Consider the following 21,347-nt stretch of genomic DNA (forward strand, 5'->3'; position numbering starts at 1 on the left):
TACAAATATTGTGGCTAAGAACAGAGGTCAAGTCTAATTACTCAGAAACAGGGAGAAATGTTAAAACAAAACAAAACAAAAAACTAGGTTTTCTGGAATAGAATGCCCTACCTACCTGATTAACTTGGATCAGAGATGTTGATAAACCTCTTATGTTTTGAAGTGGGATTGGTGATGGAAGCGGAGGAATATTAAATGGCTTTCTTCACTGCCTCTACCCCGTTGTGCCTTGTGGCATCCGTTCTTGACCTCTTAGGCAGAACATTCAATTTTAGCCCATTTTCCTTCAGTTTTATAAAGTGAAAAATATAAGAAGTTTAAATTAGCAATAATTTTCGGCCCCTATTTAACATAATGGCTACAGTACTGTGCTTCCGACATTCAGAGAAGCTCAGCTGATAACTGAACTTGGAATGCCATTAACCATGTCACATATTTTTATTAAGGATTTTCTATGGCCTCTGGGATTTTAGTGAGAGGTAATAAAAGAGATATGTTCTCTAGTAGGAAACGTTAGTTTACTCACCAAACACTTCTTGAGATCTATGATTGTGCCAAGTGCTCTAGGGAAAACACAGGTATTTAGTGTAAGGTCACTTGTATTGGCAGATGCCATGTCCTCGGTGCTCAGTTTCCACTGAACCTTTGAAAAAGGTCATTTTTATGGCAATTTTGAGGATGAAAATGTGTAATCAATAAAAAGAATGTACATCCGTTGATCTCCCTTAAGAAGCTATCTGTGTGAGTTCTAACTATTTTAGAACTACTGTAAAAGTAAATTTAAATTATTTAGTTATGAGAAGCTGCAGGCATGGCACCCACCCCAACCCTACCCTACCCCCAAAATGAGAAGCAAACGCAAAGAGAGTTTAAGGGGAGCTGACTAGCTTACACCAGTCGAAAGTTTGCTTGTCTTTCAAGCAATAAGCTAGGAGAGAATCCATTAAATATGGAAGGAATTTTAATCTAATAGTGTGATTTCTTTAACAAAAGTCATCATATTTGTTCTGCATAGAATTGGTGTGTGTGTGCGTGTGTGTGTATGCGTGCACATGCAAACAAAAAAACTCACCTTTCAAATAAAGTTTAAATAATTTAAATATAAATATACATTAATATGAAATTAAAACTGTTTTTCTTTTTAGGGCTGCACCTGCAGCATACAGCATATGGAAGTTCCTGGGCTAGGAGTAAAATTGGAGCTATAGCTGCTGGCCTATGCCACAGCCACAGCAATGCAGGATCCAAACCCCATCTGAGACCTATACCACAGCTTGCAGTAACACGGGAGACTATGTCAGGTTCTTAGCCCACTGAGTCACAATGTGAACTCCGGAAATTAAAACATTTCAAAGGACTGTTTGTGAAGACACTGAGCATTAAATCTACTATAAGGAGGCTAAAGCATTTCATTCCAATAAATTTTCCAAAATACAGGTTACCTAATGTAACAATTATACTCCAGTTTCCTTGAAAGGAAAAAAGCTTATATTACATGCTTTAATGCCAATGGATTTTTCAATAATGCAGAAAGCTTAATAAATTATCACCATCTAAGACTATTTATTCATTAATGAGATGAAGTTGAAGAGAGAGGGATACTTATAAAATACGTATAAATGACAAAGTTTTTCATTACACATTAATATCTGTTTTATCTGGACTTTTATTTCAACTATGCTATGATTTTTCCTGTCCCTTCCAAAATTCATTGTAGTCATGAGAAAATTCATAAATACTGATAAAGTCAGATTCAACTGTCTGCTCTCATGTGAATCACACCATGATTGTAGATCTTTGAAAAAGGACAGATAGGAAGAGTTTTTATATAATTTTGCATATGAAACTGATCCTTGCTGAAGTTGCAAAGTTGACTTAATTAGTAAAAAGAAATTTAAACATTAGTTTTTCTTTTTGAGTGTCATAAATTCTTTGTAGAATACTAACTTTTTTTTTTTGTCTTTTTGCCTTTTCTAGGGCCGCTTTCTGCGGCATATGGAGGTTCCCAGGCTAGGAGTTGAATTGGAGCTGTAGCCTCATGGTTCCCAGTCGGATTCGTTAATCACTGCACCACGACGGGAACTCCTCTATTAAAATTTAAGTGAGGGATTCTCATTTAGGAAAAAAATAGCTTCTACATTTTTTAAAAGGATATTTATCATCAATATAACCAGTGTTGTACTAGGGACAGCTTGTACCAGCTTATTAGAGCCTGCATATGCTTTCATAACTCTGTGTTCAAAGCTGCCACATTTGGTAGTTTGAAGTAAGTGTGGTGGGAATATTTATACCACAGAAATTGAAAATTACTAGAAATAAATTCTCCCCCCTCTCAAGAGAGCTGGTTTACCACTATATATCATTAAATATAAACATATAATGAAAGAAAATATGAAATTTGTTTGGAGTCAGGATCTAACTTCCCAATAGGGAAACATTTTAGGTTTTTGTTCAGTTAAGATTATAAAAGATTAATGTGGTTCTTCACAAAAATCCACTATACTTTGTTAAAATATTACCCAAGTATGTTGAGGTTCCTCAGAAAGAATAAATTGAATAGATTATGTGTTGCCTATCAAAACACTATAAACAATTCAATAGTTAAAATAGTGTGGTATTGGTGCAAGGATAAAAAATTGGATGGAACAAAATACATATACAAGAAAAAGACCCTATCATATACCATAGCAATATCTAAGGAAAGAAAAAAGTATTAATATTTACCATGAGAATAAGTGGTTGGTGCTTTGTAAATAAAACATAAAATCATTCATTCCATTACCTCATACCATAAATCAATATTTCAAAATAGAAGAAAGTTAGAACTATGACAATAGAAAAAGTAAAGGGAGATGGAATGCTTACCAACTTTTTCCAAACCTCTACAGGTAGAACACTTTCTAAGCACTCTCCCTTTAAGCTTCTGCTTCCAGAAAGTTGAAAATTCTGTTGGTCTCCTTCTAACATTTACTCAAGGTAGGTACACTAAAAAACAAAAAGCAAAAAGACCATAGATTTAAAAAGCTTTTTATTATTATTATTATTATTTTTTTTGGCTACGCCTGCAGCGTGCAGAAGTTCCTGGGCCAGGGATAGAATCTGAGCCACATCAGTGACAATGCCAAATCCTTAACTGCTAGGCCACCAGGGAACTCTGAAAATCATAGTTTTTTAAAATCATCAGATTGTCAAGGGTACAGAGAAACATAAATGAACTAACTTCCAGCAAATGATGATCCTTCCCAGGAAAGACAAATAAATAAAAAACAGATAAAACAGCTGATTTTTTCCCTGGTAGGACTGTGGGAGGAGGAGAAAATAGCCAAAATTTTATCAGCAACATGTGGGCTAGTGAGACAGATTAAAATTCCCAAGCGCCTGTGCATATGCAGAACCACAAAGGAAATGGCCACCATTGAGTACCAGGAACCCATTCTAAGTTCTTCTTAGGTAGTATCATTTATATATCACAGTAACCCTATGAGGTATTAATGGTACCTTTGTAAAATATTTATTCCTGTTTTACAAATACAGTAACTGAGGTTGAGAAGTCATTGCCCCAAGGTTACAATGTAAATGGTGGAGCCAGGACTTAAGCTCAGGCAGTGTGACTTCATAGTTTTCAGTCTTAGCTACGATGCTATTCTACTTCCCAGTAAATAGTGTGTCAAAGTTTATTCATCAATATGGCCTGTCAAGTTATTTACTAACTGAATGAACTCAAATTATCAAGTACTTTCCCCTCTTTTTCTACAAGGAAGAAAATCCAATACACATAATTAGAAACTTAAGAGCACTGGAAAATGACGAGAACTAGTTTGACAGAAACAGAAGCTCTTTATGGGTACAGGTGCTAGGGTTTTCTCCTCCAGAATTCTGATGTTTAAAATGATGCATATTTGTTTTAGATCTAAGAACTATTCTCTGCTCAAGTAGTATCCAAGAATTAATTTGCATGCTAATTTAAATTCTACCAGGATTATGTATAATTCTCCTTTTCCTCATTATAGAGACCTATGCTTGATATCTGTAGGGGATGGAGCAGATAAACTCTCATTTATGTCATTTGCATCTAGCAAACCTGTGTCAGAACACTTCCAAGGACCAACCCCTAGGGAAATGAAGTGCCTAGATATTTTGTAGAAAAAAATTGTACATCTGGGATTTTTCTGAAGCTGTTTTACTGTTAAAAATACAGGGTTTATAGTATAATCAACCACCACCCAAACACCTGCCAGTTTTATGTTGTTTGAAGAAAATTGGTAATATGAATATTTTGCTTGTTCAGTTATTAATTAGTCAGCCTCTCAGACACCAATAGCAATAAAGTCCTTTTCAAATTTAGCAATGAGCTTGTAAAGGATTATTAAGAATTAGAACTTATCCATATTTGATGTTTTCCCAAAACTGTATTTCTGGACATACTTTTTCCTTAGGGTCCCCAAGCAGAAGCAAGAAAAGGGTTACTGGCAGAAGGCTCCCTGACAGGGCAGAGGTGGACCCTTCCAGCAGAATTCCGTCCTGCCAGGAATCTCAGCAAAGGTAGCTCTGAGAAGGGGTGACATAAAATGTTGGTTAGGGATCTGTTTTAGGCATTCTTAAAAAAGAACTGCAAAATAGGAAATGCTGCATAATGCAGTGATGAGAATCACTTTTACATCATTCCAAACCCCTTTCCTGAAATCTTCCCCTCCTTGATAACAGCCAACATTGAAACAATGTTTTAATACTTTACAAAGTACTTTCATATAATAGCCAAACCTTAATATTGAAATTCATGCTTCTCTTGCCATCATTGCTTTTTCCCTAAGGCTTTAATCCCACATATTTCTGCTGTTGACTTTCTTCTGTTTCCACCTTCCAGTCATTTTTTTAGCCTTCTACTCCACCCCCCCGTTTTTTTTTTTGCAATTTTAATTATTGACAATGATTTTTGAGTTTCCCTGAGCCCTGATGTTACGTAGTTGAGAGTACACAGTTAAATAATTCTTGAAAAACATATCAATCTCTAATTGTCTGAGGGAAATTTCTCCTTAGAGGTCACATCATTACTTCAAACTTACTGTCTTGCCCTGAAATTAATTCCCTTTTCAGATGTGTTGTGTCCGTTAATGATCAGGAGAGCTAGCATTTATTAAATGATTATCATCTGTCAAGCACTTTCCAATACATTATCTTCCTCTCACAACAATCCTATGAAATAAATGATTTAATGAAGAAACAGGCTCCAAAATACAGAGCAAGTGAAGGAATGGAGATTTGAACCCAGGTCACGTAACTCAATCCAGTGTCCCTTACCTCACACCTCGGATTTGTCTCTCACATGCTGTCACTTAACCCCTTCACCTCTGGTATCTTTTCTGTTATGTAGAGGCCCAGATGGCCACAAATAGAGCCAGAAAACATAGGCCTAAATTGATAGGTAATTAGAGATGAACAAAAAGGACAGCAAATTCAGCATAAAGTTAATGGATTTATAGGTAAAATTAAAGAGATTTTTTGAAACTACTGCCATGATTTATCTCATTTGTTTGAAGCAAGTCCTGAAATAATACAAATATGTTAAGCTTCCCTAAGTTTGTTCTGAGTTTTCAGAACCAATTCTCAGAGTCTATGAAGAGAGAGGGAGAGAGAGAGAGAAAAACTTGAACAAAGAAGTCACAAAGTCAATTAATATATTTCATTAAAAATTTTATTTTTGGAGCCCATAAATGGTCAAATTCCAAAATAATACCAATACAGAGCATTTAATATTTTATTATCTCTTTATACTTAGCAGTCCACTTTTGCATTTTGTTTTCGATAAACAAACACACTGCATTAAAGTAACAATACTCTTAACCCTAAATTCAATGCTTGGGTATGTCCAATATTTATTCTAAGCAGCACATAATAAAGCAGAGGCAATTAATTTTCTTGAACATTTTATTTCCACATTAAGCTCAGCAATTGCTTTAGCTTCACATTATTCTGTAATGTACTGGTACACCTGTTTTGGACCCTATTAGAAGAAATAATGCCAAAATAACAAGTTTTATTTAAGAATGAGGTCCTTGGGCAGAGAAGAAAGAGGTGTCCTATCATCAAAAATTATTAAAATTGTATGTAAAAAGAAATAAGCCCTACAGTTTTTAACCAAATAAAGGAGAAGAGAGGGAGAGTACATCACTGGGGGCAATGACAGTTCAGGAAAATACATTTACCATCCATCACACACTTGCTCACCACTTCAAGTGCCCGCTGTCAGGCTCTCAAGGCATTCTGTTATTCTCCCACTAAGTTTCTTTACATGGAACAGAAACCTACATTTATGGTAATGACAAAATACTATACTGCTATTTAATCTGACAGTAAAAAATAGGAAAGAAAAATGTTAGGGCCAGACTGACCTCAGACCAGCTTAATACCCCTGAAAATAGGGGCAAAAAAGGAATCATTAAGAAACAGTATTCAATGAGCACTGTATTATCTAATGTGACTTACAAAACAAGTAAAATTCAATAATCTTCAATGGAAAAAGCCACAGTATTTGAAAGTTAGGAATGTTTAGATGCTGATTTTTTACCAAAGTGGTACTCCAAGCCTAAGTTGGAACAAATTCCAAACTCACACTTACTTGCATCACCTCAGTTTAATAATCCAATAAATGACAAAAAAGACAAACAAGGAAAACAGCATCATATAACACAGCAGCTTTGTTTGGCTCCCTCTGGATAAAATCTTCAGTTTTCCCATAGTTTTACCTAGAAATCCAGTTGTAGAATCAAACTGTGAATCCTATGAGGAGAAAAGGAAAACAAAATATAGTAGTTAGATTCTGATATTCTACATATGCACATGTAAGGAATTTAATATATTGTTATTAGAACACATTTTTAATGACATTTTCTGTGTTTAATTAATTCAAGAGCCTGTTTATAACTTAGATAATCAGCCTGATTATGCAAAATAGAGTAATTTTCTCAATAAATAAAAAGCTCTTTCATTATCCAGTAAATATTTTTTCCAGCTTCAAAGTAATTCAAAATTCCAAAGTATTTAGATCTTACTCTAATTACGTGGATGAAAAAGCATTAACAATAAAAGCAAGTAGTTCATCTACCCACACGGGTTTTTTCCCACTTATTGGTAGGGCATTGCTCTTCAAGGTCAAATGGCTAGCTGCTTCCAAGTACAGCAATTCATCCAAAATTAAACATGGTTAGCAGCTAAACATACCTTTACTTTTAGATCCTTTTTTCAGGTAGCTGACGTTGAAGGTCAGCAGAGTCTATTAACAGGTAACAGAATATTCTAGAGGTGGTAAAATGTGGCAAAGATGGCAAATATGGATGGGGAAAAACCACCACATTAAAACATAGCTGAAAAAGTCCTTAAGAGGACCAGGTATGGATTAGAAACATTGCCCTTTCAAATAAATCTTAACATCCTGGCATAATGACAACCTTTGTACAGCTCAGGTTCTATGTAGTTCAAGCACCTTAGATCTATGGTTCCTTATTGGGGTGATGTATCAGAAGCATCTGAGATGCTTTTTTCAAAATATAGACAACTAGGTACCTCCCTCTAAAATTCTGAATCAGTGTGTTGGTTTGTTTATTCATCCATTCATTCTTTTTAGGGCCATATCTGTGGCATAGAGAGGTTCCTGCTGGCCCAGAATGAGAACTCCTGAATCAGTATATTTAGAGTGAGAACCACGCATAAATATTTTCAGAAAGTTCCTCAAGTGATCCTAATGCACAACCTTTGCAAGGAGATTGCTTTTAGTGCAACATACATTTTTAAATAGTATAAATTTTAAAAGCATGTGAGGAAACTAGGGAAGGTCCACAGGAGTTTGACATCCAAAATAACATTAGAGAATGGAAAGCGCCTCTAACAAGAAATGGTATATGTTATTGAGCTTGTTTAGACTCCAGATAAAAGGCTTGTTTAGACTCCAGATAATGTTACTATGTTCAAATCTTATTGACTTGTTCCAAGTGATCCTCAGGAAATCAAGCAAAAGAAAGAGGTTTACATTAAGTGAAAGTCATTTTGTTGGTTGGATATAAAGAACTTTTGAGTACTTGGCAGTCTCCATCCACTGAGATCTTTAAGAAAGCTCAAAACAGAGATTTTTCCTGAGTCTAATTCTGTTTCTAAACACAGGATTAAAGAATACATGGGCTTCCACCTCCTCCTCCTGCTTATATGTGTTAGGCAAGATGAAAAATGTAAAAATATGGCAAAAACAAATCTTAGATCTATTCCAAACCAAAATTGAGACTATCAGATGAAGTTTCCTAATGTTAAAATCATAATCACTTACCATTTCAGCTAATAATTTATTTTGATGTTTAACTTCATGGCCTATTTCAATGGAAAGCTATAAAGAAGAAAGCATATACATTTTTGCTTATATAAATGTTTTAGGTATTATGAAGTAAAAACAATGATGTCATTTGAAGCATAAACATTTTCTCAAATAAAATCATATTCTAAAAATATAAAATATACCTGTCTTCTTTTGATATTTTTCCCACTGAAATTAATGGAAAATAAATTTAGAATTTCTATTCCTTTCCCACTATGGACATTGTCTCCCTGTTCTTCATTTTGATTTCATCTAATGTTTAAGTCTATCTTTTGATTTTGGTACATACTTCTCTCTGGTTCTCTTATCCTTACATTCTTGCTCTCTTTATATTATTAATACAACAGCACTTATTTGCATATTTATTTGTTTACATTTTAAAAATGCATACAAGTTCCCATATTATCAATTCAAATCCAGATATAAGTAATATTTTCCTAAAGAAATGTGACAATATTTTGAATATATATCTAAATTAATTATTAGATTCTAAAGGTATTTTCTTTAAAGTATGATAAAAAATTGGAAAAAAATTTTACAAGCTGGTGTTATCCATATCCAGAAGCTATGCAGAACAGAGGTTGAATCTAAATGAAATAAGTGGCTACAACTACTAACCAAACCAAACACTTTATATGACAAATTCATCAAAGGCTTCACTTCTAAGATATCTGAATAAATATACTATTACTAAATCTTGGAAACTACTGAAAATTTTGGCAAACCATTGCAAATATTGTCAACTTATTTTGTGTGGAAAGCATATGGGGTAATATTTACCCAAAACCACTGTAGAATTCTATATATCAGAATATGAGCTTTTTCTTCAAATTCAGCAATTCAGGGAAAATGAAGCATCTATAAAGCTAGACAGTCCAAATCACTTAATTCAGCTGTCATTTGTGCCAAAGAAAGAAAATTTCAGGGAAAACAAAAGCTTTCTTCTAACAAGGAACCAAAATTATCAATGTTAATTTTTTAAAAAATCATTTAATTTCCTCTAAGTAGTATATTTTCTAAATTATTAACATTGTTTAGTTCATAGATTAACTCCTTTTGATTTAATATGACCACGAAAACAATACTCATGTCAGAATATGAGTCTCCAGGCTGAACACAATTCTATCTTCCAAAGACTATGAAATACCAATTAAGTTTTGGCAACATAATCTTCCAGTGAATGCTCTATAGTATATAGCATCTTTATTTTAATGCAGAATCAATCATATACACTGTTAAAACTAGCTTTTTGCAATTCCTTTAATACATATTAACTCAATATGACTATAAGGAATTATGTTAAGTGCTATGTAGAATATAAAACTAATTACAATAGAAAACTCTATATTCTTTTTTTTTTTCTTTTTTTTTGTCTTTTTGCCATTTCTTGGGCCGCTCCCATGGCATATGGAGGTTCCCAGGCTAGGGGTCCAGTCGGAGCTTTAGCTGCCTGCCTACGCCAGAGCCACAGCAACTCGGGATCCAAGCCGCGTCTGTGACCTACACCATAGCTCACGGCAACACCGGATCGTCAACCCACTGAGCAAGGGCAGGGATCGAACCTGCAACCTCCTGGTTCCTATTCAGATTCGTTAACCACTGCGCCACAACGGGAACTCCGAAAGCTCTATATTCTAGTCAATTTCTTTTACATACAAGTAATTCCAATGCAGATCATTATGCAATAAGTCCTACAGAAATGGTATGAACAGTCTTATGTTCATAAAGAAAAAGGTACCTTGATGTGGTGATTAGGTAAAGCTTAGAGCAGGAGCCTTTCAGATGGGCAAGACTTAAGTGAATGTCAGGAGGGAGAGGACACCTAAGGAAAAGGAATAGCAGGACCAAAGATATGGGAGTGGGAGAGTGACAATCTGCACAGGGCACAAGGAGGTCTCGAATCTGTCTGGCAGAAAGCATGCACACATTCTGGAAGTATGGGCGGTAAGGTCTGAAAAGGTGTGGATGATATTTGCAGAACCTATGTGATCAAGCCACAGAGTGTGGACTTCAACATCATGGGAGGCCACTGAAGATTTCTGGGAGCACAGGGTGCAATTTTAAAAATACTCTAAAAGAATGACAGAGTATAGTTCAGTTCAGAACATGCAAAAAATTAGGAACAGAGAAGTTAAAAGGCTTTCCCAAAGTTCACCTAAGAAAATCAGGGGATACTATTAGAAATAGAGAAGATGAAATAGAAACAGTAGAAAGAAAGGTGCATAGGACCTGGTGACTGACATGAGGTACAAAGGCAGAAACATGAAAGACTGAGATATAAAGCTTTTGAGATGAGAAGAAGAAGACTCAGAAGACAAGCTGCTTGGGGGTGGAAGGTGGAATGCTCTGAGACATTACTACAGACATACAGCATTTTAGATTTAGCTACAAAGAACAGCTGAAGTTTAAAGAAAATAAACAAATGTACCATATGTTTTTTGTGTGTGTTGTTTTCTTTTTCCTTTTTTAAAAAAAAAGTTCACTGAAGTACAGTTGATTTATAATGTTGTAATAATTTCTGCTGTACAACAAAGTGATTCCATTATACATGCATGCACATCCATTCTTTCAGATTTTTTCCCCACATGGATTATCACAGAATAATGGGTAGAGTTCTCTGTGCTATATATACTATATGTTTTGATTGGCCACATTTTCTAAACTTGTACTAAAATCATGTCTAAATTTTGAGTCATGTTGCTGAAACTTTGGAAAACAGAATTATATTCAGCCTGGAGACTGTTACATTCTGAAATGAGCACTGTTTTCAAGGTCATAGTAAATCAAAAGGATGTAATCTATGAACTAAGCAATAGTGTATGTTAATAATGTAGAAAATACAATATTTAGAAGAAATTAAGAATTAAATGATTTTTTTTAAATTCCAATATTGATCATTTAGGCACCTTGTCAGAAGAAAGCTTTTTTCTCCTGGAAATTTCTTTCCCTGGCATGAATGATGGTTATAGAAAGTAGGCGATTTGGGTTTTCTAGTTTCATAGTTGCTTTATTATCTCTGAATTGGGGAAACAGCTCATATCACCGATCTACATTAGGTGAAGTGAATTCCTTAGTATGATACCAATAAAAGTACATATTTTAAAGGTATACAAATATATGTACATAAACACACAAATTAAAAAGAATATGATATCTGTTATATACTTACAGATTTTATAGCAGTTACTTTGTTTCTCAGACTTTCTGTGAGTCTCTCATTTTCTTCTTCACAGGCACTATACCCACTATTAGGATAGCCATAGTTTCCATAGTTGCCAGGAGGCACTCCTTCACCTGTGAGGATCAGAGTCACAAGCCCAGTTGCAACAAAAACAAGCCCCCTTTGAAACCTTGACAGGAAAGAACTGAAAAAGACCCCTGGAGGGTGTTGCAGACCACATATGTCTTTAAAACTCAAGCTCCAAGAGAACTTTTAACAACTGATAACGAGATAGAGGTCAGACAATTCTAATAGTTTTCTCTTAAGCAAAGAATATTCAATTCAGTTCAATACACATGTGTTGACTGCCCACAAGACACTGAAATAGGTATTGATATATAAGGATATTCAGGACTCATTTCTTGCTCCTTAGAACTATATAATTTTAAGAAGATCTAAAAGTAGTAACATCAACATCATGGAAGAAAGTGAAAGGGGGAAAGAAGATAACATAGCAGGGTGGAGTTCATGGCAGAAGGAGGGTCCTGTACTGATATCTCTTTCTTTTAAATAGAAGAGTGCTGGGATAACTTACAGAGAATATTAGCTAAGATTTAAGAGGGAGATTCATTCACTCTTCAACAAATACTTGAGATTTGTATCAGATCCATTGTTCTTTCTAGGTGCTCCCTTTTGGAGATCATCTTCTAGGGAAGAGCATTGGGAATACAGGAATATAGTCCCAGCCACTGCCAAATACAGTACCTGATATTCATCTGGCAATCAAACACGTGGCATGAGCCTTGAACAGTGAATTTTTCTCCCAGATATGTGATTTTTCTGAAGAAGAACTCATCAGCCTAAGTTAGCCCATGAGAAGCTAGATGGTTGGTTGGATCAACATTTGGAGGTTTACAGTGTTAGGGCTCCTGAAGAACAGAGTCCCAAGACACTGAGATTCCTTTGCCAGAAGGGTGGATAAAGACATGGATTATGGGGACTAGACTGAACGAGGACTGAAGTCGTGTCAGTAGAAGCCCGTGAATATGGAGGAAAGGGATGATACAGAAACTAGAGGTCTCTATAAATGTGGAGTGGCAGTGACAGAGATGGGAGATCAGAAAGTAGCAGACAGCACTCGTTACTGAAAGAAGGTCAAAGTGTGAATAGGAAGCTCCTTCAAGGTACAGGACAAATCTCACTTTCTCTAAAAAGCAAAACACTCTCCCTTGAATTCTTATAGCTCTGACTATACCTAAAACTATTATTACACTCCAGACTGCACTCCTAGGGCAGAAACTAAATCTGTTGGGCTCATGGCTATTTACTCCTCACAAACATACATACACAGTAAGGAACACCCAATAAATACTTGTAAATGCATAAATTAATTAACAGACATCAAGTTCACTGTTATTCAACTTTGAATGTGCCTTTATCAACACTGGAGTCATAAGCTTCTTTGAGGACAGAGGTAGTGTCTCTTCTATATTCTCTGCACCTAATGAGTATTTTACATGCAGCAAACAGTCTCCACCACCACTAAACCCACGACAAAATGTTAAACATGTATATTCCTGAAGAGAAAGAGCTGCATTCTCCAAATTTTCCCTCAACTACTGACACTATCCACAAAGCTAAGTGTGCTATTACAAAAGTTAAGGACTCAGGTAACTAGACATAATGTTTCCCCCCCCCCTCAATAATTAATCATTTAAGAATGCATTCTCAGGAGTTCCTGCTGTGGCATAGTGGGTTAAGAATCCAACTGCAGCGGCTTGGTTGCTGTAGAGGCAGGGATTTGATGCCCCTACACCATGGATTAAAGGATCTGGCATTGCTGCAGCTGTGGCATAGATTGCAGCTGCAGCTCCAAATCAGTCCCTGATCAGGGAACTTCCACATGCCCCAGGTGAAGGCATTAAAAAAAAAGATGCATTATCACCTTATTAATCAATGATACTCTGTAAAAACTCTAGGACCAAAATCCATAAAGAAAAGAAAATTGTCCTTATATTTTATGTGACTAAAGTTCTGGATATATAACATGGACCCAATAAGTCATTATTAACTGGTTGAATTTAATCACTTGACAACCTTACCAAGGAATTCATTTCTAAATTAATGGCTAGTTGTTTCATTTCCTTTATTATTAATTTTACCTATCTTAATTTTATTTTTAGAGTTCTTCCATAGTGTTCCATTTATTATAAGTGAAATTCTCATTTTACTTATTGCCTAGAAATCTTTAAATGCACATTTATTTCTTCTATTAATTTCCCTTCACATCATCATCCACCCATTTCTATATATATATATATAATCAGATATATTTTATATACTTATATAATATAAAGATATATATTACATAAATATATATGTAGATAGATAGATAAATTTAGCCACTTCTTTTTGTGTGACTTACTGCTATGAAAAGTTGTAGGAAAGCTAATGAATGCCAAAGATGATTCTCAGATTTTGTCCATTAGACAAATGCTACTTCTGGATAGTTTCTGTCAATAACCAAACCAAATTATTTAGAGTCATGTGAAATGTGGAAGCTTTTCCACATGAATATCTATCAGATTCATGATCATAAGTTTAAAGCTCCAGGTCAATACACATTGATAATTAAAAAAAAAACAACTCTTGTCACTTTATGTCACATCACACCAATGTAAATTAGAGCAATAGACACCTAAGTAACCACCTTGCCTCAACTACAGGGGAGCTTAAAAACAAAAAATAAAAAAATACCCACACTATCATAGAGATTCTTTTAATTAAGCTGGGCTGGGGTCCAGGCAGCAATGCTTTAAAAGCTCTCCAGGTGATTCTAATGTACAGTCAGGACTTCAAACCACAACTTCTTAAGTCCTTTTCCTACAATTTATTATTGCACACTCCTGCACAAAAACATTCAAAGAGGCCAAAGAACCTAGTGATGAGATCCAAACTCCCTGGCCTGGCACTCAAAGGTCTCTACAATGTGGCTGTTTCTGGTTCCAAGTCTCCTACTTCAACCAAATCTGCCTAATCAAAATCCTGTAAATACATCATTCACAGTTTTAGATTGTAGTACTACAATTGTTTTTTTTGGGGGGTGTCACCCTTTCAACTGGAAATTGTCTTTCCTACATTTTGTTATTCCAACTTTAGTCCAAGTTCCTAAGTCTCCACAAAGTACCAAATGTTCTGTCTCTGAAATCCATGAGGCATTCACTATCTCTAGAACTTAGTTGATATTTGGTTGTAGTGCTACCACCTTGTACTATAATTTATTTTTGTACATGTTTCTACTCTTCAGCTAGATTGGAAGCACAAACAGAACTACAAATGACTGTATACCTAGAGCTTACTCAAGTACACAATCAGTAATGATAAAACGGAAAAAACACTTAAGTATATAAAACTAAACTTGTTCAAAATGAGTTATCTTTTTTCTCTACAATGTACCTGGCTAACTTTCTTCTATGATCCAAGTATTCATCATTCATACAGACTACATATTTCAAAAGCTGTTTCTCATACTACAATTTACTAACCAATGTATGTGCCTAGAGTTACTGGCAACTTTCACTAACTTTAAATACCTGGCACTTTTGAAAAACTTTTTCCTCCCACCTTATTATAAGAACTAAAAAAGGTAACATTATCTTTTAAAAAATATTTCCTATATTTTGTCAGGTATACTGTGCACTGATTTAGAAGGTTTTTCTCTTTTCTTTTTTCCCAGTCATCTCTTAATAGCTTCGGAATCAGAAAATACTGTTTTAATGGCTGTGTGTTATAAGTCCCATTATAAGTCCTTGTACCTAACTTATTTCTGCTGCTTTATGAACTTGCTTCCTAAGCCAAAAGGTCAAGAACAAATGCTAAGTCACCAAGTATTACCACATTCTACAGCCTTAACAGGTGAACAAGTCTTATATAAGAAATGTTCTAGGTTAAATGGCCTTTGACCCTGAAGTTCCAGATCATGGCCTTTAACAGTTGTAATGTCACCTTTACCTTTGTAACTCACTGTTACCAGACTAATATGATTATTGGTGTGCTTTGCATGCAACACTAACTTCTCAAATTTCGCTTCTGAAGAAATTAACATTAGGCCCCCCTAAAAGAAACCGAAGACAGATTTCGAGAAACTCAGCAATTTCCATAATCACGCTCAGGCAGTAACACTAAAAACTCAGTAGTTGACACCTGGGCATACCTCACCCCAAGCCCTCCACTACTCTCTCTAAACTTACCATCCAGTACTTGGGACTGAACCAAACTTAAGGACCCCCAGAATCTGGGACAAAACGGTGTGTTTCCACTTGGCACCGTCTCCAAAGACCCCTCCAGACCTCCTGCTTTCTGGCTGATTCCAGTGACAGGAGACAGGTCTGACTTCCTCCCGTGTCCCGGCACCCAGCACCGCCAGTTCTGCGGCCCCCGAACTTCGAATCTCAGCCCTCTTCTTACCCAGGCCTGCACGCCTCATCCTGCCAGAGGAGCGGGGGGAAAAGGCGGGCCGACGGGGTGGGCAGGAAGAGGCTAGGGGCCACCCGGACAGCGTCCTCAGTACCAGGGCCCGGCGAAACACCAACTTCTTTCCCCAAAGCGCCACGACATCAGTGGAGTCTAAACATCGCGCTGGCTGATGGCGTCACCCAAGGCACTTATTGGCCTCGCGAGGTGGCTTGAATGGCATTCTGGGAAATGTAGTTCGCCGCCGAGGCTAGAAGCCGGGCTGAAGCGTAGGATGAAGCCGGGTGGAGGAGCGGGCGGGGCTTGCGTAAGAAGGGCGCGCGGCCCGACTTCCACTCTGCAACCAGGACCCTGGAGCTCAGCTCTTGGGCTGGCGCTGGCTCTCAGCTGTTCAACTGAGTTCATCTACCCTTCCCAGACCAAGAGAGGATGGTTGACTTCTTTTTCCTGATTCAGCCTCTCACTTCTCTCACCTGGAGTTAGTTCAGGTAAAGTCAAAGAAAACTTTATTCAAGTTTCTTAACTCACACACAAGTGGGGACCCATAGAAGGGAAAGAAGAGGGTAACCGACTTGTTCCAGGTCACCCAGTAGAGAAAACCGTGGAGTAGGGCTGCTGCTCGGATTAAAGAAGGCAATGAAAGTAGCCTGGTTTCCTCTGAGGCACTGAAGACTCCGTTCCCTGTTACTGGGTTGGTTACATTGCTAGAAGGATCCGAGGCTATTAGTTTTGAAGGGACCGAAGGCCCCTAAACTTCCTTTAGAACTGTTTAACTTAAACAAAGAATACTAAAATACTGTTTGTCCTTTTTAACTTACACAAAGAATGCCGAAATATTGTTTACACGTGGTAATGTGCCAGTGTTTAAAAGCTTGTTAGTGAGGGTAGAGTCATTCTGGAATTGGGGTTAGTCCTAGACTTTCATTTTATCTCACGGGGATTATTGTGAGGATTAACTGAAATAACTTAAAAAAAAATCTGATGTGCATTAGTTGATCAGAAACCCCTGGATTCTAGCCGTTTTGTCGTTGCTGCTGTATGACAGTTGGGATACTCTCCATACTAGAGATTTTTGAGAATGCAATAATCGCTGATCATTTGGTGCTCCCCCCACAGTTTCCCAATATGAACATTGACTGTAGTAATGGTAGAGTAAGTCTCTGCCCCAAGGTTGTTTTTGTAAAATACAACACACAAAAACCAATTTTTAATAAAAGTTACTAACATGGGAAATAAGATTAATCCAATAGCGTTTTGAGAGAAAAACAGTCTTCATAAAAATAAACAACCATTTTCTAAAAACAGGGGAATCAGAGACAGTTATTGCAAATAAACACTGAAGGTTCAATAAGAGAAATGGCATTTTAACTTAATATCTGTGACAGTCCCTTTTTTTTCTAAGAAGTGCATGTGTTCTATAACCAAAGCATGTCAGAAAAATCATCTTAAAAAGATTTCTTGTGGTAATGTAAAAATTTTTAAATCTGATGTTAAGCTTACCAAAACAGATTATTTAAATTACATATGTACTTATCCTCTTATAAAGGGGATAATGCTTCCTTTACATTATAGGGAGACATAATAATAAAATATGAAAGAAGAAAATATAAAGTAATAGGGGTACCAAGAATTTAACTCAAGACAGGTAAAGCTGGTTTCTATTGAGCTTGTGACCTAGAAATCCAAATAGTTGCTTATTGCTTCTGTTGGCCAGTTACGATGAACTCATTTGAGATTTTGTGTTCAAAAGATGAGGTGGAAAAAATAGATTTAATACAGTATTTAGAACTTTATTCTCTTCTCATAAGATAATTTCATAGAAAACATCTAATCTTTGGGGTCTATAGGAAATGAATGACTAATAATGACTGATCCTTACTACTATTATAGTAACTATAGAAACAAGAATATGAGCAGGAAATGTCTGAATCTTGGTGGGAAATTTGAAACTTTCTTTTTTCCTATTGTCTGTTTCCTGCCCCTGTGGCCTTCCTCCTCCAGACCAAATTCCAGGGCTAATCCAAGGGAAATAGCACACCAAGCTCTCAAAAGTAGCTACATCAACATTAAAAATGTTCCAATCATGAAGCAAATTCATTATATCAAGCATCATATTTGAACTTTAAGAAAATGTTAGCTAAAATTCAATAGCTCTTAACTTACAAAGAGGCTTTGGAACAAAACTTAGTTTTTAAGCCAGTTATTTGGCACTTAAATGTATTTCTCTTGGAGGCAGAAATGATGGATGATAAGGTTCCCAACCCAGCCCAATAGCATGGCTATTATGGTTCCTATGTTAGCCAAAATCTGTGTAACCCATAGTACAGCTGAAATACTATATATTTTCAATGAAAACTAGTAGAAAAAAAATTGTAATCCTCATGGTAAAATAAGATCATTAGGAGTTCCATGGTGGCCAAAGGGTCAAGGATCCAACATTGTCACTGCTGTGGTTCTGGTTACTGCTGTGGCTTGGGTTCAATCCCTGGCATGGGAACTTTCGCATGCCATGGTGCAGCCAAAAAAAAAAAAAAAAATCATTAAAAAAGAAACAATTTTTGAAAGTATTTTGGTCATTCTTGTTTGAGAAAATATTCAGAGTTTTCAAAGAGCCACCCATTTGACCTTCCCTTTCCGTAATTCAGGAATATAAGTGAGACACACAATTCCAACTGAAAACCACCCAGCATAGCCGCCAGCATGATCTCTGGGACCCTATGCAAAATGAAAATGCAAAACTCCTCATTCAGAAAAGCAGGGGAAAAGTTTAATTAAATGTAACAAAAATAAAAGTTTTTTCTTTTGTTGTTATCATCTCACCCCACCAACTTGTCATGATGTTTTATTTGCTATTTAATGTACTAAATAAAGAAAAATAAAAATTTAAATAAAATTATTAGCATGAATTTTACCCTTTTGATGGTTCAGTGTCACAGTTTTAAATGCAAATGTAAGAATATTTAACTCATCATCAAAAAGTCTACAAACAATAGGAGAGGGTATGGAGAAAAGGGAATCCTATTACACTGTTGGTGGGAATGTAAATGGTGCAACCAACGTAGAAAACAGTATGGAGATTCCTCAGAAAACTAATAATAGAATTACCATTTGATCCAGCAATCCCACTCCTGGGCATCTATCCAGAGAAAACCATGACTGGAGAAGACACATGTACTCCAGTATTCATTGCAGCACTATATACAATAGCCAAGACATGGAAACAACCGAAATGCCCATCGACAGAGCAGTGGATAAAGAAGATGTGGTACATATACACAATGGAATATTACTCAGCCATTAAAAAGGAAGAAATTATGGCCTTTTCAGCAACACAGATGGACTTAGAAATTATCATGCTGAGTGAAGTCAGTCAGACAGACACCAACATCATATGCTATTACTTACATGTGGAATCTGAAAAAAGGATACAGTGAACTTCTTTGTAGAACAGATACTGACTCACAGACTTTGAAAAACTTATGGTTTCCAAATGAGACATGTTGGGGGTTGGGAGGATGCACTTGGGGTTTGGGAAGTAAATGCTATAAAATTGGGTCAAGATGATCGTTGTACAACTATAAATGTAATAAAATTCATTTAGTTAAAAAAATAAAATTGCCTTTAGAAAAAAAGAACTCATATGTGAAATCACCAAGATCACACAAGTTGAATTTCATAGCTCATGCATGAATATGTATTTTGCAGAAATACTGCACAAAACTAACTCAGTGTTTTTATGCTGGTCTTGATATGTGCGATGTCTTGATAGTTTGCCTACATTTGACCTTCAGTTTATTGATGAGTTAGGAGGGACTGGAATGTAAAGGAATTAGGGGTTGCCCTGTGTTTTCCTTTCCTTAAATGTCATCATTTTCAATGTGACTGTCCAATACAAGGAAGTAAGATGAATAATGAAGAATATGATAAGATTCCTTGGATGTTTTCTTCTCTCTGCAGAATTTCTGGTTCATACCATCTTCCAGGGCTGTCAGTGCCCACACTTATTCAGTCATAGACTTAACACACTTACCTTGTACTTACTGAGTTTTGCTCAACTTCTGAAAACTATGGGTCCATTGGAATTCTGTGCTCATGGGACATCACAAACGTTACATGTGAATGGAGTGACAAGGAACAATTAACTCCTATGCTCATCTGTATGCTCATTAGACTTCAATTACAAAACACAAATTCGAAGATAAAATGAAGAATTTCAAGACAGTGACCACAGAGCCTTAAATCAAGCATCATGTTCTGTTAGCTAAGAATCCTGTGCAGCTGCAAAGGTTGTATACTAGTGAACCTGGTCCTGGTCTGCAGAGAGAAATCTTCAAAGATAATGACATGGTTAATAAAGCAAAAGGAAAAGACTGAGTGAATACAAAGGGCACATATATCCACAGGGAGAGGTTAATGAAGGTGAAATACCTGGGAGGTGAAATGATCAGGGAAACAAGAAAACAGAGTATGCATGTGGTGCCCAAGTGAAAGGAAAGAAGGAAGGGAAGAGGTTGAAAGTTGCATTGTTTTTCCCAACTACTCACCAAGTTGGTTTCTGTCTCAATAAGTGGTTAATGAACCATAAATGAGTGGAATTCTTGTGACTTGGTTCTACAAGCAATAGAAAAAAATTTTCTCAAGGCAGGCATGATCCCAGATAACCTGAGTGACAGGGTTTGATTACAGGGATAAAGCTTTTTCTTGTGTTTTACTCCAAGATGTTTCACTCTTCCAGCAATTCTGTTGTGTTACTAAGACTTCATTCTGGGAAATGACTCCTTCCTTAATGCCAGTTAATCAGTAGCTTTGATTTTTTTTTTTCTCAATATCTGGATACCCACAGCAGAGCCACATTTCAGAGGGCACTTTGCATAGGCTGTCCTTTTAATATTCCAATTTTAGAGACATTACATTTCTAAAACATTGCTTTAGATTAAAGATGATAGGTTTAATTTCCATTGCTTAGAGAATATTGGTATTGCATCTATCAAAAGGCTCTGCATTACCTCTCAGTGTTAGAAACAGGAGAATCTAATGTATAAATTGCTTTAAAAGGTAATTTTTTTAAAATAATGATTTTTATTTTTTCTATTTTAGCTGGTTTACAGTGTTCTGTCAATTTTCTGCTGTACAGCAAGGTGACCCAGTCACACATACATGTATACATTCTTTTTCTCATATTACCATGCTCTATCACAAGTGAGTAGTTACAGTTCTCAGTGCTATACAACAGGATATCACTGCTTATCCATTCCAAATGCAATAGTTTGCATCTATTAACCCCCAATTCCCAGTACATCTCACGCCCTTGCCCCCCCCTTGGCAACCACAAATCTGTTTTCCACGTCCATGAGT

The 21,347-nt window shown here is 36.1% G+C and overlaps 1 protein-coding gene and 1 long non-coding RNA gene across 57 annotated transcripts in view; one reads left to right on the plus strand and one right to left on the minus strand.

The window, feature by feature from the left end:
• The window catches only part of BET1 (Bet1 golgi vesicular membrane trafficking protein), a 30,293-nt gene extending 14,153 nt beyond the window's left edge, over nucleotides 1-16,140 (minus strand). For 3 of the 7 annotated variants that reach the window (XR_014815791.1, XR_014815790.1, XR_014815788.1), the window contains exons 1-5: nucleotides 15,987-16,140; nucleotides 11,529-11,653; nucleotides 8,315-8,371; nucleotides 6,617-6,777; nucleotides 116-2,985 (exon numbers count right to left, since the gene is read on the minus strand). Coding sequence is in view for 1 of the 7 variants with exons in the window: in XM_003130153.6 (XP_003130201.2) it covers nucleotides 6,622-6,777; nucleotides 8,315-8,371; nucleotides 11,529-11,653; nucleotides 15,987-16,005 (357 nt within the window). In the remaining 6 variants the exon portion in view is untranslated. Of the gene's footprint in view, nucleotides 1-115; nucleotides 2,986-5,674; nucleotides 6,778-8,314; nucleotides 8,372-11,528; nucleotides 11,654-15,986 lie in introns of those variants that run through there. The other 4 variants (XR_014815793.1, XR_014815792.1, XR_014815789.1 and 1 more) reach the window with 4 other exon arrangements.
• Nucleotides 16,141-16,307: 167 nt separating this feature from the next.
• The window catches only part of LOC102163402 (uncharacterized), a 204,980-nt gene continuing 199,940 nt past the window's right edge, over nucleotides 16,308-21,347 (plus strand). For all 50 annotated transcript variants that reach the window (XR_014815802.1, XR_014815814.1, XR_014815804.1 and 47 more), the window contains exon 1: nucleotides 16,308-16,480. This is a non-coding gene — a long non-coding RNA (uncharacterized LOC102163402). The remainder of the gene's footprint in view (nucleotides 16,481-21,347) is intronic.

The sequence above is a fragment of the Sus scrofa genome, chromosome 9 (genome assembly GCF_054392235.1).
Source record: "Sus scrofa isolate SSC_HxYL_T2T_F1_AM1 chromosome 9, Sscrofa_HxYL_maternal_Yorkshire_Landrace_v2.0, whole genome shotgun sequence".
Lineage (NCBI taxonomy): Eukaryota > Metazoa > Chordata > Mammalia > Artiodactyla > Suidae > Sus > Sus scrofa.